Source organism: Copadichromis virginalis, linkage group LG7, assembly GCF_057382275.1.
Source record: "Copadichromis virginalis isolate Kocher_CV1m ecotype Utaka linkage group LG7, C_Virginalis_male_GT1.1, whole genome shotgun sequence".
NCBI lineage: Eukaryota > Metazoa > Chordata > Actinopteri > Cichliformes > Cichlidae > Copadichromis > Copadichromis virginalis.
Genome location: NC_140624.1, coordinates 17,901,091 through 17,914,900, shown reverse-complemented (window position 1 = coordinate 17,914,900; position 13,810 = coordinate 17,901,091). Strand labels below are relative to the sequence as shown.

The 13,810-nt window shown below is 39.8% G+C and overlaps 2 protein-coding genes across 4 annotated transcripts; both read left to right on the top strand.

Annotated features, from left to right (window-relative positions):
* The first annotated feature begins 166 nt into the window (after positions 1-166).
* On the top strand, positions 167-3,027 carry dnajb9a (DnaJ heat shock protein family (Hsp40) member B9a). The gene is made up of 3 exons (XM_085462296.1): positions 167-520; positions 847-1,075; positions 1,506-3,027. Exons 1-3 carry the CDS (start codon positions 476-478, stop codon positions 1,928-1,930), a joined length of 699 nt encoding a protein of 232 aa, XP_085318422.1. The 5' UTR covers positions 167-475; the 3' UTR covers positions 1,931-3,027.
* Positions 3,028-3,445: 418 nt separating this feature from the next.
* dnm1l (dynamin 1-like) lies at positions 3,446-13,640 on the top strand. Of its 3 annotated transcripts, XM_085462293.1 has the most exons (20): positions 3,446-3,734; positions 6,112-6,256; positions 6,751-6,780; positions 7,399-7,445; positions 7,970-8,041; positions 8,124-8,210; positions 8,519-8,681; positions 8,844-8,964; positions 9,057-9,188; positions 9,346-9,552; positions 9,681-9,801; positions 9,883-10,038; positions 10,144-10,233; positions 10,324-10,416; positions 10,585-10,638; positions 10,947-11,018; positions 11,715-11,891; positions 12,043-12,152; positions 12,239-12,398; positions 13,214-13,640. In XM_085462293.1, the coding sequence occupies exons 1-20, from the start codon at positions 3,633-3,635 to the stop codon at positions 13,268-13,270; spliced, it is 2,196 nt and encodes a 731-aa protein (XP_085318419.1). In that variant the 5' UTR covers positions 3,446-3,632; the 3' UTR covers positions 13,271-13,640. The 3 variants fall into 3 exon arrangements, with proteins under 3 accessions (XP_085318419.1, XP_085318420.1, XP_085318421.1); XM_085462294.1 differs by lacking the exon at positions 6,751-6,780 and having other exon boundaries at positions 3,447-3,734; XM_085462295.1 differs by lacking the exon at positions 10,947-11,018 and having other exon boundaries at positions 3,447-3,734.
* Positions 13,641-13,810: the final 170 nt, after the last annotated feature.

Genomic DNA, 13,810 nt, shown 5'->3' with positions numbered 1-13,810 from the left:
TACACTTAATATGCTTTACGGTGTATGCCGAATGTGTCCAGGGGAAGCGGAGTCAGCATTTTCTATGAAGAAATTGTCCCCACACGTTTTTTGAAACTCGGGATTTGCTGTTAAAAATTGAAGCGCTGCAGGTGGAATTAAAGAGATGCTACCCAAATAGTTCAATCACATAAACAGCAAAATCTTTTGCATCAAAATTAAATAAAACCACTTGTGCGTATTCAAATAGTTATAGCGAGTTTAGTAACTAATGCGAGTGCCTGTGGGACTCACAACACTAATTATGGACATTTTAAGAAGGAATATTTACGGCATTGACCGACAGAGGGCAGATAAGATAGAATTCGTCAGGTCTAAAGCGATACCGCAAAACTAGCGAAGAAGACATGGAACTAGTCTCATTTCACACTACTCGTCTATAACACCTACTAATAACAACTTAATACCATGATGTTTGGTGTTGGTTAAACGGTTAATGACCGCTTGTGTAGAAAGGAAGCGGCAGACGACACCCAGACAGGTAATTGATTGAGTCGCAGCCTGAGTAGACTGTGATGGGGACCGCTAGCATGTGTTAGCCACGGCAGGCTAGTATTAAGAGAGGTTGGTGCCGCCGTTTAAAAATGTAAAATTTTAAAAGATAAATTCTAATTCAAACAGCAGTAGCCTGTACCAGTTCTTTTCTTATTGGCTAAGTTTTCATTCTCCAAATGTAGGTTAAGACAGATGTTGCGTTTAAAAGGCGGTGGTTCTTCAGAGGCTAGGACATGTGATACTACCAGTTACACCGTGCTGTCTGGCTTGAAACTCACTATTTGTGCTGTACTTTTCTCTCTTGAATGACAGGACACTGGAGCCATGGCAGCTGCACAGTCTGTGCTAACGTTTGCAGTGTGCGTCCTCGTGATAACAGAGCTGATACTTGCCAAGAAGGACTACTATGACATACTGGGAGTGCCTAAAGGGGCCACAGAGCGCCAGATAAAGAAGGCTTTCCACAAGCTTGCAAAGAAATATCACCCAGATAAGAACAAGAGCCCTGATGCTGAAGTGAGATTTAGGGAAATTGCTGGAGGTACAGCTGATTTGTTTATTTTGGCGTATTTTGGGAAAATTCGTAGTTATCTGGCATGTCTTGGATATGATTGTTATTGTAATGTAGCGTTTTAATTCACTATCAAACAGGAAAATTGATATTTAGACTGTTAAAATTTATATTTATGAGTGACAAATGAAATGTGAACAGTACAATGTGTGAATCTGATATTACTACTACTAATAATAATAATTAATGATAAGGAACACTGATGCATGTTGGGGTTTTCTTGGTGGCACATGTTGATCCAATGGATAAGTTTGTCCTTTAATTGATCACCAATTACCTATATTACAGTTTGGTTAGTCATGCCTTTAGTCGGGGCTTTTTCAGCCACACCTTTTTTAATGTTGAGATAATAAAACTCCCTCACTTTGACTGAATTTTGTGTTTCTGTATTTCTGTGCAGCTTATGAAACTTTATCAGATGAGGCAAGAAGAAGCGAGTATGATCAGTTCGGGGACACTGACGCGTACTTCGATGGGGAGACGCAAGGCAAACACAGACAAGGTGCCCACCAACCTTTCACCTTCAGTTTTGATGACATATTTAAGGACTTTGACATCTACAGCCAGAACAGACACGCCCGTCACCGAAGACACTTTGATGAACACTCCAGGTCCCACAGCAGACATAAAAGACACTTTCAAGGTGGTTTTGGAGCCGGGGTTATCAATGATATGTTTGATGATATTGAGAGAATGTTTACTTTTGACAGACACACCAAACAGACTGAAAACCAGTTTCATGGTACGTCGAAACAGCACTGTAGAACAGTAACGCAACGCAGAGGTAATATGGTAACTACTTACACAGACTGCACTGCATCATAGGGTGCAATGTAAATGGCTTAAAAAAATGCCTTGAAAGCATACAACATATTTGTATTTTTCAAGTTGAAGAAAGCCAGTTGGTTCAAAATACTGTGAAGCGTGAACATTTGTGTTAAGCACTGACATTCAGGAATGACAGGCACTGAATAAACAGGCAATTTAGCTTAGTTTTAAAATGAAATAAGCTATCTTTTTCCAACATATTTCCAGCATATTTTCACTTGTGAGTGATTGTTGTAGTTTTTTGCTTAGTGGTGAAGTAAGCAGTTTTGTCAGTATTTTTTCCAAGCACCTTCTTTTGATAATGAAGTTTAAAAACATTATCTTGTTACAATTGTGGAAAAATAAATAACATAAAATTTAAGAAAAAAAAAATATGTTGCTCAATATTGCACAGAAATGTATGTGTTACGAGTTCGCCTACCACTATTTTGTACAGGTTCTTTGTAAAGGGTTTGTTATTTTAACTCCACAATCACATATACTGGCAGAAACAGTGGCAGCCAGCAGTGTTTTGCTTGCAGCTGTCAAATGAGCAGAAACAAAAAACCTGTAAACCTCCACATGTTGGTTTGTCTAACTTGTGTTTTGCAGTTTTTACTTGAAATAATAAAATATTCTTGTACTCTACAATGCTGGACCTTTTATGAACACTATGATCATGAAATTACAGCCAGTTCAACATGAAAGAAATTGGTTGATAGCTGGAAAGCCAAAAATACAAGTAAGAGAGGATTGTTTGGGACTTGGATTTAAGTGGAAATTGCTTCATCTAGCCTCAAGATAATTTGTCAGATACAAATGATGTTGATTCAAATAAAATATGTTTCACAAAGGTTTTGCAGGCCTAGCAGTGGTTCTCTGATTCACTGAGACCCACAATGTTTCTGACATGTATTACACAACATACCACAACAATGTATTGCCTCCAATATTCATTAATCATTAATAACTAAAGTTTATATTTAAAGAAGTCAGCACAATAGTATCAGCAAACGCTAGTATGCTGAACTTAACATACTCATTTTTTTAATTTGAGTTGTTATAAATTAAAACGCTTCCTTATTGCTTAAAAATAAATTGTCAATGTTGCATCAGTCTGGTTGTGTTATTTCCATTAAAAACGTGTTGTTGTGTTAGGGTATGTGTAAAGTAAATTGTGGAAGGACTGTTAAAACTGAACTACCTCGGAAGCATATAGGCTTTTAATGCCTCTTGTGTACTACAAGCATCAGTGCTGGTTGAGTTTAACACTGTTAATATTCCTCATTAGTTCGCTCCTGTATGAAGTGCACTTGACACTCTGCTATAATGTAGTAAAATAAGCAATAGCCAGGGCATAATAAAATGTCCAGACAAAACTTTGAATTAGAATTTAATTTTTGTCTGTGTTCCTATAAATATTTTGACGCTCACCGTGGTTACTGTTGCGTTGCGGGAAAAATAATTATTATTGTGGGAGTACGGCTCACGATGTAGCCTCTAGGAAATGTAGTTCGGCAACAATCGAATCCCGAGAAAGAGGCGTAGCTGCGTTTGACTGTCGTGAACGTCAAGTCCCATAATGCAACTGTGACTAACTACGTGCGTAGATGTCCGATCCGAAGACAAACCAGTAGCTTTTAGCTGCGGGACATTGAATGACTTTGTACCCGTGTGCGTTAAGAAAGTTCTCTGTTTGACAGGTTTAGAATCGGCGCTAATGGAGGCACTTATACCTGTCATAAACAAGCTGCAAGACGTATTTACAACTGTCGGCGCAGACACAATCCAACTGCCGCAGATAGTTGTTGTGGGAACACAGGTGAGAGACGTCACTTTGCTTGAAAGCTAACTTTTAGTTAGCCTGCAGCATCTTATTGTTTTGACTCTTTGTTTTCACCGCAGTTTTTCTTTCACTTTCACGCAGACACAGTACTATTAACTGTCCATAAAAGCATAACGTGGATTTTTAATTGTTTTAGTTTACTGCCATAGTAAACTAAGCAGGGTTACGGTTGACAGTTTACAGTAGTGTTTATCCACATGTTCTAGCCTTGTGGTTAGTCTCCAGAAAACAAAATCAAGTGCTGTTTTTCTTAATCTAGTTACATAAACAATTTGACCAGCCGTCTGTCGTTTTTATGGAAAACACAATTTGTACTTACGACTTTATGAATAACCTAGACTAAATTTAAGTTTGCCAATTTCTGAAGAACACCTATCTACAACTAGTGCATCCCATCAGTATTTTATCTGGCAATTCTTTAGAGATTTAATATACTATTAGTTATATTTATCGCATCTTTGTTAATATTACAGCGGTGAACAATTAATTAAAAACGTCTTTCACCCTACTGTACCCAAGTGCAATTTAGCAGCACCACAAAAACTATTACTGACATGAAGTCAACATCTATAATACAGTTTCTCACTACCTTGTGGAGTAGTGAGACATTGAAGCCTACGTGGTTTAAAGTGGGAGGTTTTGCCTAAGGCTAATGGGATGTGACTGTCTCAGACGTATTGGCAGGGATGTGAGGGTGTTAGAGTAAAACCAGGCAAGCCAAAGGATGTTTTTGACCCATTAAGACCGGATGCAACGTGCTTGTGTCTGTTCTTTTAATCTTTGTCCTTGTCAATGCTCTGCTTCACAGTTAAGAGCAGCTCAGAGATTACACTGAAGGTTTTAATAATTGTTTTTTGTGTGTGTGTGTCTTGTCCATCATTAGACCGACTTATAGCAGTCAGATCAACTTTAGGTTTACTGCTACAGCTGCTGCTCCTACTGTGGAAGATTACTTGGCCGTTTATGTGCATTTTGCTAGCTATGTGAAGTATTTCACTTTACACACAGTTTCGTTAGAGATGACTCAACTACAAACTGAATCAAGCCTACAGCGCTATGCAAGTGTCTCCTTAAATATTGAAGAATCTGGGCAAGTGGAGAATAAAAGAAATCGTCACAGGCCTAAAAACCTACCTGTAGCAGATGCACAGTATCTGAAAGTCATGTCCTTAAGAAATAGGGTAAAAGTCCAGCAGTGACCTGAGAGATGCATCTGGCTCTTCAGTTGATACATCTAGTGTTCACCAATCAGAAATGGTGGCTGTCAAGAAGCATTTCTTAAGGAACTGAAAAAGGTAGAAAGGCTGAGCTATGCCAACATTACACAAAAACTGAACTGAAAATCAGCAGGTCTTCAATTTCAAATCATTCAAATCCTACTCCTGAAGACTACTTAAAGAAATTGCAAGAAAGTTTGCCTTAGAGAGTTCAGGCTGTGAAGAAGAATAAAGGTGGTCATATGAAAGTTTGACTTTAAAGCTCATTAGAATTTTACAAATTCTGTTTCTGCCTTATGTACTGTGTTTCCATATATTTTTGCAGGTTTAAATAATCGTTGCATTTATTTCCCTCTTTCCATGTATGAGGGGTGGCTTGAGACTTTCACACAGTCCTGTATCAATAGAAACACCATCCCTTATACTGGTGTTAATGCATTATAGCGCTTCCCTCCTGTGTAGACAAAAATAGTGCACAGGTTAAAAAACTTGAATGTTTGTCAGAACTCCAAACTTTAGTTCCTAAATTAATACTAGTTCCTCTACTAATGCCTGAAAACATTTGTTCAGCAAAAATGGGCTTTAAAAAATAGTGTAATGCTAACCTCTCATGGGGCTTCCTGTGTGAGAGTATTGGTTCATGTACAGCAAATAGAATCAGACCAAAGTGATGCTTTTTGCTGTTTCTGACCATGTAATTAAAAATGATGTTCGATTAAATGAAGCCCTGATTAACCACACTGGTAAAATACATTTATTATGGTCGGAAGGTTTTTCTTTTGTGTGGGGCACCAAAATCTCGTCTGTGAACGTAAAACTCTGTGTCAGTTAAGAGGTTTTTTTTCTGTATGCTGAAAACAACTTTTTCTGGCCAATGAATGAGTCATTCATACTTGAGCCTTTTATATGAGGTGATTTTGTTCTCCACCCAAAAGGAGGGAGTGTGTAATTGGGTTTGTTTGACTGTTTGTTACCAGTCTGGTGTCCAGTTTTCTAAGTACTGTGTTTAAATTTTGCATGGTGGTAGATACCAATAAAAGCTCGAGCTGATTTAATTTTGGTGAAAATCGGGTCAAGATTACGCCCTTTGGGGGGAGTTTTGTTGTTTATGATCTTGTTGTTGTTACTTTCTACAGAGCAGCGGGAAGAGTTCGGTTTTGGAGAGCCTGGTTGGCAGGGATATTCTGCCACGAGGGACTGGTGTTGTCACACGCCGGCCTCTCGTCCTCCAGCTAGTGCACATCGACCAAGAAGACCGCAGAAAACCCACAGAAGAGAATGGTAACATAACTGTCCCCTCTTCTAATTTTTATGTCGAAAATGAACATTTATATTTTTCTAAATAGTTAGTTTTAAAGTCAACTTTTTACACATTTTCAGCCTTTGGTGTTTTCTAACGCATTTTTCAGACTGGCATTTGTTTAGTAGTTGGATTAGTCCACTATGCTTCCAATTTTCTGACAAAATTTACAGCTTTAATAAAATGTAAAATAAAGGGAGCTCTTTAAACAGATTCTTAATTGCTTTTTATTGTTAGAGCAGTTAGAGTGACTTCGTATTGATGGTGTTATTATCTCTGATTGAGAACAGATGCCACCCGCTTCTCAGTAAAAAACATAAACAAGGAACTGAAATGTGCCAAGATCCTGCGTGTAGTTTGTCCTGCCCTCTGGGAATGACTGCAGAGTGACTCTGCATTACTGCAGAGTCTCATGCAGGGGCTGCAGATTGCCGAGTTAACTCTTTTCTCTCCTGTCGTCTCTCTTTAACTGCAGAATCCAAGAAAAACGGACGCCTTTACAAAGGTCTCCTTTTCCCATGTTCTGTATCCCACTGTGTTTGTATCTTATGTAATCAGCCCCCCCACCGAATCCAACGCTCCCCACCACCCATCTCTTTTCTGTATTTGTCCCCATCTTGCTTTGTATTTGTATAGCTTTTCCAAAACTGCAAAACCATGTGGCTTCATCTCATGCCCTTCCGCCCAAATAGGCTGGTGTCTGTCATTTGAAGTTTGTTAGAGAGAGTTGGCATATTCTGGTCAAAAAATATACAATTGTGTTGAAAATAATGGGCCTCATAGAGCAGCTTCCTTCAGATGAACAACAGACCCCAACCTGTTGATTATTGCATCAAAAATCAGCTTACTTTGATTTGTTTTGTTTTTTTAAATAGCCTTTCTAGGTTTCTGCTTTCCAGAATGCACTTTATTTTTGCTTTAGGTTATTTACTTCCTTTACTGTTATGTGAGAACAGCTCTTCAGCTGTGGCGCCTTCTCCTCTGAAGAGTTTATCTTTCACATCCTTGCCGGCAGAAAACACATTTAAATCAGGGATGTAATAATAGTAACGTTTGTCTCAAGGCCACATCTATCACGTAATCTGTATCTAAAACATCTGTCCTCGACTTTGTATTTCTGCAGGCATCGATGGAGAAGAATGGGGCAAATTCCTACACACCAAAAACAAGGTAGACTTTTCAGCCTATTCTCCACAAGGTTAACACTCTCATGCCCATGCTGTACTGTGTATTAGAAACATCTGAATATTTCAAATACAAAGGTGAAAAAAGACACATCTTTGTTCTTTGCCCCATATTTACTTTGACACATATGCATTGAACAGGACGACATTTTCTGGTTTTGCGGCATGCCTCAAATGTAAAACATGTTACAGGATCAGGCACACACACCCTTTCAGCTGCTAAAAATATCTTTTTGGCCACAGGGCTAATGTCCTCCAAAGCTACATTGTGTCTTTTTCTGAGTTTCATTTACTGTAGTTCTTCATGTTTGAACAAATAAGCTCTTATGAGGTGCTGAGAGCCTCGTGATATCAATTGGATTTTCTCAGGATTTCTTTGTAAGTGTTCCCTGTCATGTACTTTCTGCTCCTCCCGGCTGTCCTTGTCTTTTCAGTGTCAACAAATGCTTTTTGAAATTAATGTTGCTCATTCTTACCCCCTTAATATTCATGGTTAAATCATCTTTTCAGATCTACGCAGATTTTGAGGAAATCAGACACGAAATCGAGACAGAAACGGAACGAATTTCTGGCAGTAACAAAGTGAGTGTCAAACATGAATGGAGAAAATGGATGAGCTTTAAATGTCCACACCAACCTGAAAGGTGCTTTATTATGTTTGCAGGGAATTAGCGATGAACCCATTCACCTAAAAATCTTCTCTCCACAAGTTGTGAATCTCACATTAGTGGATCTTCCTGGCATCACCAAGGTAAGACAAGTTTGCTAAGCTATTTGTACGTTTTATAACAGGAACTAGGAAGCATATTGATCCATATTGTACATTAGCTGATTTAATGATTTTTTCTTTCTCCTTGCTCATGTATCTCTGTCCAGGTCACATTCATTGATTATTCAGATGAAAGCTAGTTACATGTAGCTTGAAAGGACTGATAAGTGTTAAATAAATGTGCTTACATGAGTAGTTATGTGGTTGTAGGCTTTAATACCCCACTGCTATTTATTAATCAGCTGTGGTCATCTGCCATGGATAAAGTCTACTTGTATTTGTTAAAACAGGTACCAGTGGGCGATCAGCCAAAAGACATAGAGATCCAGATCAGAGAGCTGATTTTAAAGTATATCTCCAACCCCAATTCAATCATCTTGGCTGTGACTGCTGCCAACACAGATATGGCGACATCAGAGGCTCTCAAGGTGGCCCGTGAGGTTGACCCTGATGGTAAATGGCATCCCTGTTTTGCTTTGGTTTCCTCTTCTCTCCTGGTTGTTTTTAGTTAAATCAGCACAAGCATTTATTTTCATTTCTCCCTCACACGTGCTCTTTGCTTTCTTTCCTCAGCAGTGGTTTTTTTAACATTGGGTTTGTGCGTTCTGTGTTTAGGTAGGAGGACGCTAGCAGTGATAACCAAGCTTGACCTGATGGATGCTGGTACGGACGCCATGGATGTCCTGATGGGCAGAGTCATCCCTGTTAAACTGGGCATTATTGGAGTAGTAAACAGGTATCGGTGCAGTGAGTGGTCACACAAGGCAAAACTGCGCCTTTTAAGTTCAACTCAGCCTCATAGTTATTTTTGTTTGTGCACTTGATCAGGAGCCAGTTGGATATCAATCAGAAGAAGCTGGTGGCAGATTCTATTCGAGATGAACATGCATTCTTACAAAAGAAGTACCCCTCCCTCGCAAACAGAAATGGAACCAAATATCTGGCTAGAACATTGAACAGGTATGAAAGTGATACATTATGTATGTATTTAAATTTGAAATATTGACCTTTTTTTTAGCCTAATTGTTTGAGTTTTAGTCCCTTCCTGACAAGATGAAACAGCACTGGCTACACTAGTCCGTAACAAGCCTGCCGACTTCCTTTCTTATTACCACAGGTTACTGATGCACCACATCAGAGACTGTCTCCCTGAGCTGAAGACGAGGATCAATGTGCTGGCAGCGCAGTATCAGTCTTTACTCAACAGTTACGGTGAACCTGTCGAGGATAAGAGTGCCACGTTGCTGCAGATTATCACCAAGTTTGCTGCAGAGTACTGCAACACAATAGAGGGCACGGCCAAGTACATCGAGACAGCTGAACTGTGAGTTACACAACTCTAAACTGCATTTACCTTGTTATGCCACCAAGGGGCGCTAGCATCATACTTTCCTTAATGAAAGCCCATTCTGCATCTGAGTGTGCTTTAATGTGGTCCTTTCTCCTCCTCAGGTGTGGTGGAGCACGGATTTGTTATATATTCCACGAGACGTTCGGTCGCACGTTGGAGTCAGTCGATCCTCTGGGTGGTCTGACAACCATTGACGTGCTCACTGCAATCAGAAATGCAACGGTTGGTTTCTGTGACATCCGTTGATTTGATAGTCTTAAAAGGCACTTTTTTCAAAGCTTACACTTTAATTGCCTTTGTCAGGGCCCGAGGCCGGCTCTGTTTGTGCCCGAGGTTTCGTTTGAGTTGCTCGTGAAGCGGCAGGTCAAGCGTCTGGAAGAGCCCAGCCTGCGCTGCGTGGAGCTCGTTCACGAGGAGATGCAGAGGATCATCCAGCACTGCAGTAACTACAGCACGCAGGTCAGACACGCCCTCACCAGCGACTAAAGCACAGAGGTGTGCTGTAATTGCCGAAGGTTGTAACATTAGGCTTTCATTTTGATTGATTGTTCATCATCTCTGCAGGAGTTACTGAGGTTTCCAAAGCTTCATGATGCTATAGTAGAGGTGGTCACATCCCTTCTCAGAAAAAGGCTCCCAGTCACAAATGAAATGGTCAGGAACTCCTCACACTTGTGGTATTTATAAAGGAAGTTAACAAACAGCCCCTAATCTGAAAAACCTATTTTCTGAATCGATTTTCAGGTACATAACTTGGTTGCCATTGAGCTGGCGTATATCAACACCAAACACCCCGACTTTGCTGATGCCAGTGGCCTTATGAACAACAACATCGAAGTAAGAGATTGGCCACTACTTTCATTTACATTTATTTAATGCAGTGTTTGTGTAATCCTCTTTTGTCACCTCACACTGATTGTTTTTAATTATGATTTTTCTTTTCCAGAAAAGGGAGAATTTTCTCTTCTTCTGCTTGTGATATTTTTCAAAATTTTGTTTTTGTAGGAGCAGAGACGGAATAGACTGAGAGATCTGCCCTCTGCCGTTCCCAGAGATAAGGTACAGTTTGTCTGTCTGAGAGTAACTGCTTTGTGGTAACGCACTTTAACTTCTTCTTTCCTGCATATGTAGATTTATTTAGTCAGGGCAAAACCAGCTGTTCACGTATACATGCATATATAAAGTTATAAGAATATAATAAAATATACAAATAAAAAAATTATGTGCTTTCAGTCTGCTTAACCTGAAGCTGCCCAACTTGTATGTCGGGCATTTCTTCTATCTTACTGTATGTAAGGCTCATGCACACCTTCCGCTTATAGCTCCTGTCCATGCTCCTCTCCTTTCTTCCTCATGTCTTTCTTTAGTCCCTTAGAGGTCCTGGGGGGCAGTCTCTCTCCCCCACCGAAACTTCTGCCCATGAGGGCGAGGTCACTAAGGTGTGTCTTGTTCATTTCCCCTGCCTGTGTCTACATCTGCCCACCCCCAGACTTTCTTTGATTCCTTTAAAATCAGCCAAACTGTGTTTCTTTGGCTCTTACACTTTGATTTGCATCTAACCCTATTTTCTGCATGCTGGTTGCACGGATAGAAAAAGCACAATTCCCAGCTCAACTGAAATGACATGAGGTTTTTGTTTGTTTTGGGGTTTCTTTTAATGGGGAATTGAAGAAAACCTTACTAGCACTGGTAGACTATATGATATGGACACTCTTTGTAATTTTATTATATATTCACTCCAAAGAAAGATATTCAAGATCTGGTTTAGGTAAATCTGTTACATTTTGTGCCAAGAGCCATTACACTCAGGATTTATATCAAATTTTATATAGTTAAGTAACTTTAAAAAGCCTTTGTGTCATGATTGCTTCACCCAGTCACACACTGCCTGTCATTTTATCCACACATTCCCTTTGCTTGCTCAGTTCACAGTCAGGACAATGAGCACCAATCTGGATGAACGTCTTTGTACTGAAGTCAAAGAAGACCTATGGCATGCTGATATTTGAAGCATGTCAAAAATTATCAGGAAATTCCTTCTGGATGTGCTCTGTTTTTTTGGGGTTTTTTTTAATGTTGGATCAGCTGATGATTTTACTTGTTTTCATTACCTCTTATATCTCTCCCCTCTGTAGGGAGCAGCCAGTGTTTCTCAGAGCTCTTCTGTCAGTGACCAGACAGACAGTGGCACGGGCAACTGGAGGAGCATGGTGAGAAAGGGCGAGGAGATTCCAGCTGGTGACAGGGCCATGCCCCAGCCTCTTATCACTGCAAGTCCCCAGAAGGGCTATGCTGTCAACCTATTAGATGTGGTGAGAACTCTGCATTTGTATAAGCAGGTTTAAAAATTGTTTTTGCTCGATGGCAATATCTGGTATTGGTAAAATGTTCTGTAGATGTATTGTAAGTGCACTAATCTGCTGAATATTATAGCTATTAGAGTTTCTCTTATTTCATTGTCAGCCTGTTCCAGTATCAAGAAAGTTGTCTGCTCGGGAGCAGAGAGACTGTGAGGTCATCGAGAGACTCATCAAGTCTTATTTCCTCATTGTTCGGAAAAACATCCAAGACAGGTAAGGATTCACGGTTTTTCATCTGCAACAGAGTAAACGTTAACATCGTTAATCCTTACTATACGTTTTACTGCGTTTGGCCTCAGTGTACCAAAGGCAGTGATGCACTTCCTGGTGAACCATGTGAAGGACTGCCTGCAGAGTGAGCTGGTGGGTCAGTTATATAAGACGACGCTGCTGAGCGACCTGCTGACAGAGTCCGAGGACATGGCTCAAAGACGCAACGAGGCTGCTGACATGCTCAAGGTGACAGATTCATCACAAAAAAGCATGAGCCAATGTCATACAAAGTTATATTTTATCCAGTAAATATAATATTGTGGCGTGTTGAGGGAGCAGCTAGTTCTCTCTCATCATGCCCTAGGACGTGCTGCTGTTTAGATGTTCTTGTTTTATTGTTTATGGTTACGTTACTTTTAACTATTATCTTAAATGTTGTGTTTGTACTGCGGTACAAAGTCACTGACAGCTATTGTTTTATAGAAAGAATGCAGTACCATAAATGAGTTCTGTTACGCTGTTATTGACCCTCGAAGCACAGTGTAGCACCAGCAAGTGTTTAATAAAGAGCTCCCCCTACCAGCTTGGGGTCAAACAGCAAGCTCAATCTGTGTGTGGAGCTTCCTTGTGAAGATTCCTCTGCATGCCACAATATATAACTTCTTTTTCCAAAGACAAAGAAATGTCTTATGAATTAGGAAAAGCCTTAACTATTTAGCATGCTTTGTTATTGCAACATTAGAGATATACATGGTTCCTCAGTGCTCTGAAGTTATTGTTGCACTGACTGTTCTGTGAACACAGCATCTTTCTGTACAAACGTTCATTTAGACATTTGTTTGAAGCCAATATGAGGCACGAGAAATGAATCAATCTAGCAGATGATTTTTCAAATCTTTTTAGCATAAAAATCCCTCTACTTACCGCAGTAAATCAGACTTATGATTCTCTTGTGTGACTTGATGGAGAAACTGTACATCCCAGTATGATCCTAATGCGGTGTGATGACGACATTAAAATCAGTTATTAGATTACATCTGTCTTCTCATCTCTGTGTCTAGGCGTTGCAGAAAGCCAGCCAGGTGATAGCAGAGATCCGAGAAACCCACCTGTGGTGAGGATGAGCAATCTTCAGCAAGCTCTCTTCATCCTTGTGGGGACCCTCGCTGTCTTCATGTGGACCATCCCACCTCCCTGTCGAGTCATGCAGCAGCTCAGGCTGTAGAGACAACTCAGAAATGCACTGGTGTGGATATGTGTATATGGAAACATAGTTTTAATGTACAGCAAGGAAGTAATAATCAGGGGAAGTACATTTTAGTCACTCGCCATCGGCATCACGTATACTTCTGTCCTAGATTATTATATTTTTCTTAATGTAAGTAAAACAGTACATAAATAATATTATACATCACGACTATGTGGGGCCTTGCTGAGGAATATGCGCTCCAACTGTAGATTTTGATTAAAGCTACAAATGAAAACTCATGTGACACCATGTATATGCCCTCTTTATTGGATTTTGAAGTAATTTGTGCACTGCAAAAGAAATGCACTTTTTTGTAATTGTTAACATACCCCATACCAATACATCATACATTCATTATTTCTTTATTTCTTTATTTTTAAAGCGACACAAGAACAATGCAAAAGTAGAC

Bases quoted from the DNA above. Each gene is read 5' to 3' on its own strand.
- dnajb9a (XM_085462296.1), top strand. From the start codon at position 476: ATGACCGCTTGTGTAGAAAGGAAGCGGCAGACGACACCCAGACAG. The intron at 521-846 runs GTAATTGATTGA...CTTGAATGACAG, and splicing joins GGCAGACGACACCCAGACAG to GACACTGGAGCCATGGCAGC. The intron at 1,076-1,505 runs GTACAGCTGATT...ATTTCTGTGCAG, and splicing joins ATTTAGGGAAATTGCTGGAG to CTTATGAAACTTTATCAGAT.
- dnm1l (XM_085462293.1), top strand. From the start codon at position 3,633: ATGGAGGCACTTATACCTGTCATAAACAAGCTGCAAGACGTATTTACA. The intron at 3,735-6,111 runs GTGAGAGACGTC...TACTTTCTACAG, and splicing joins TAGTTGTTGTGGGAACACAG to AGCAGCGGGAAGAGTTCGGT. The intron at 6,257-6,750 runs GTAACATAACTG...CTTTAACTGCAG, and splicing joins AAAACCCACAGAAGAGAATG to AATCCAAGAAAAACGGACGC.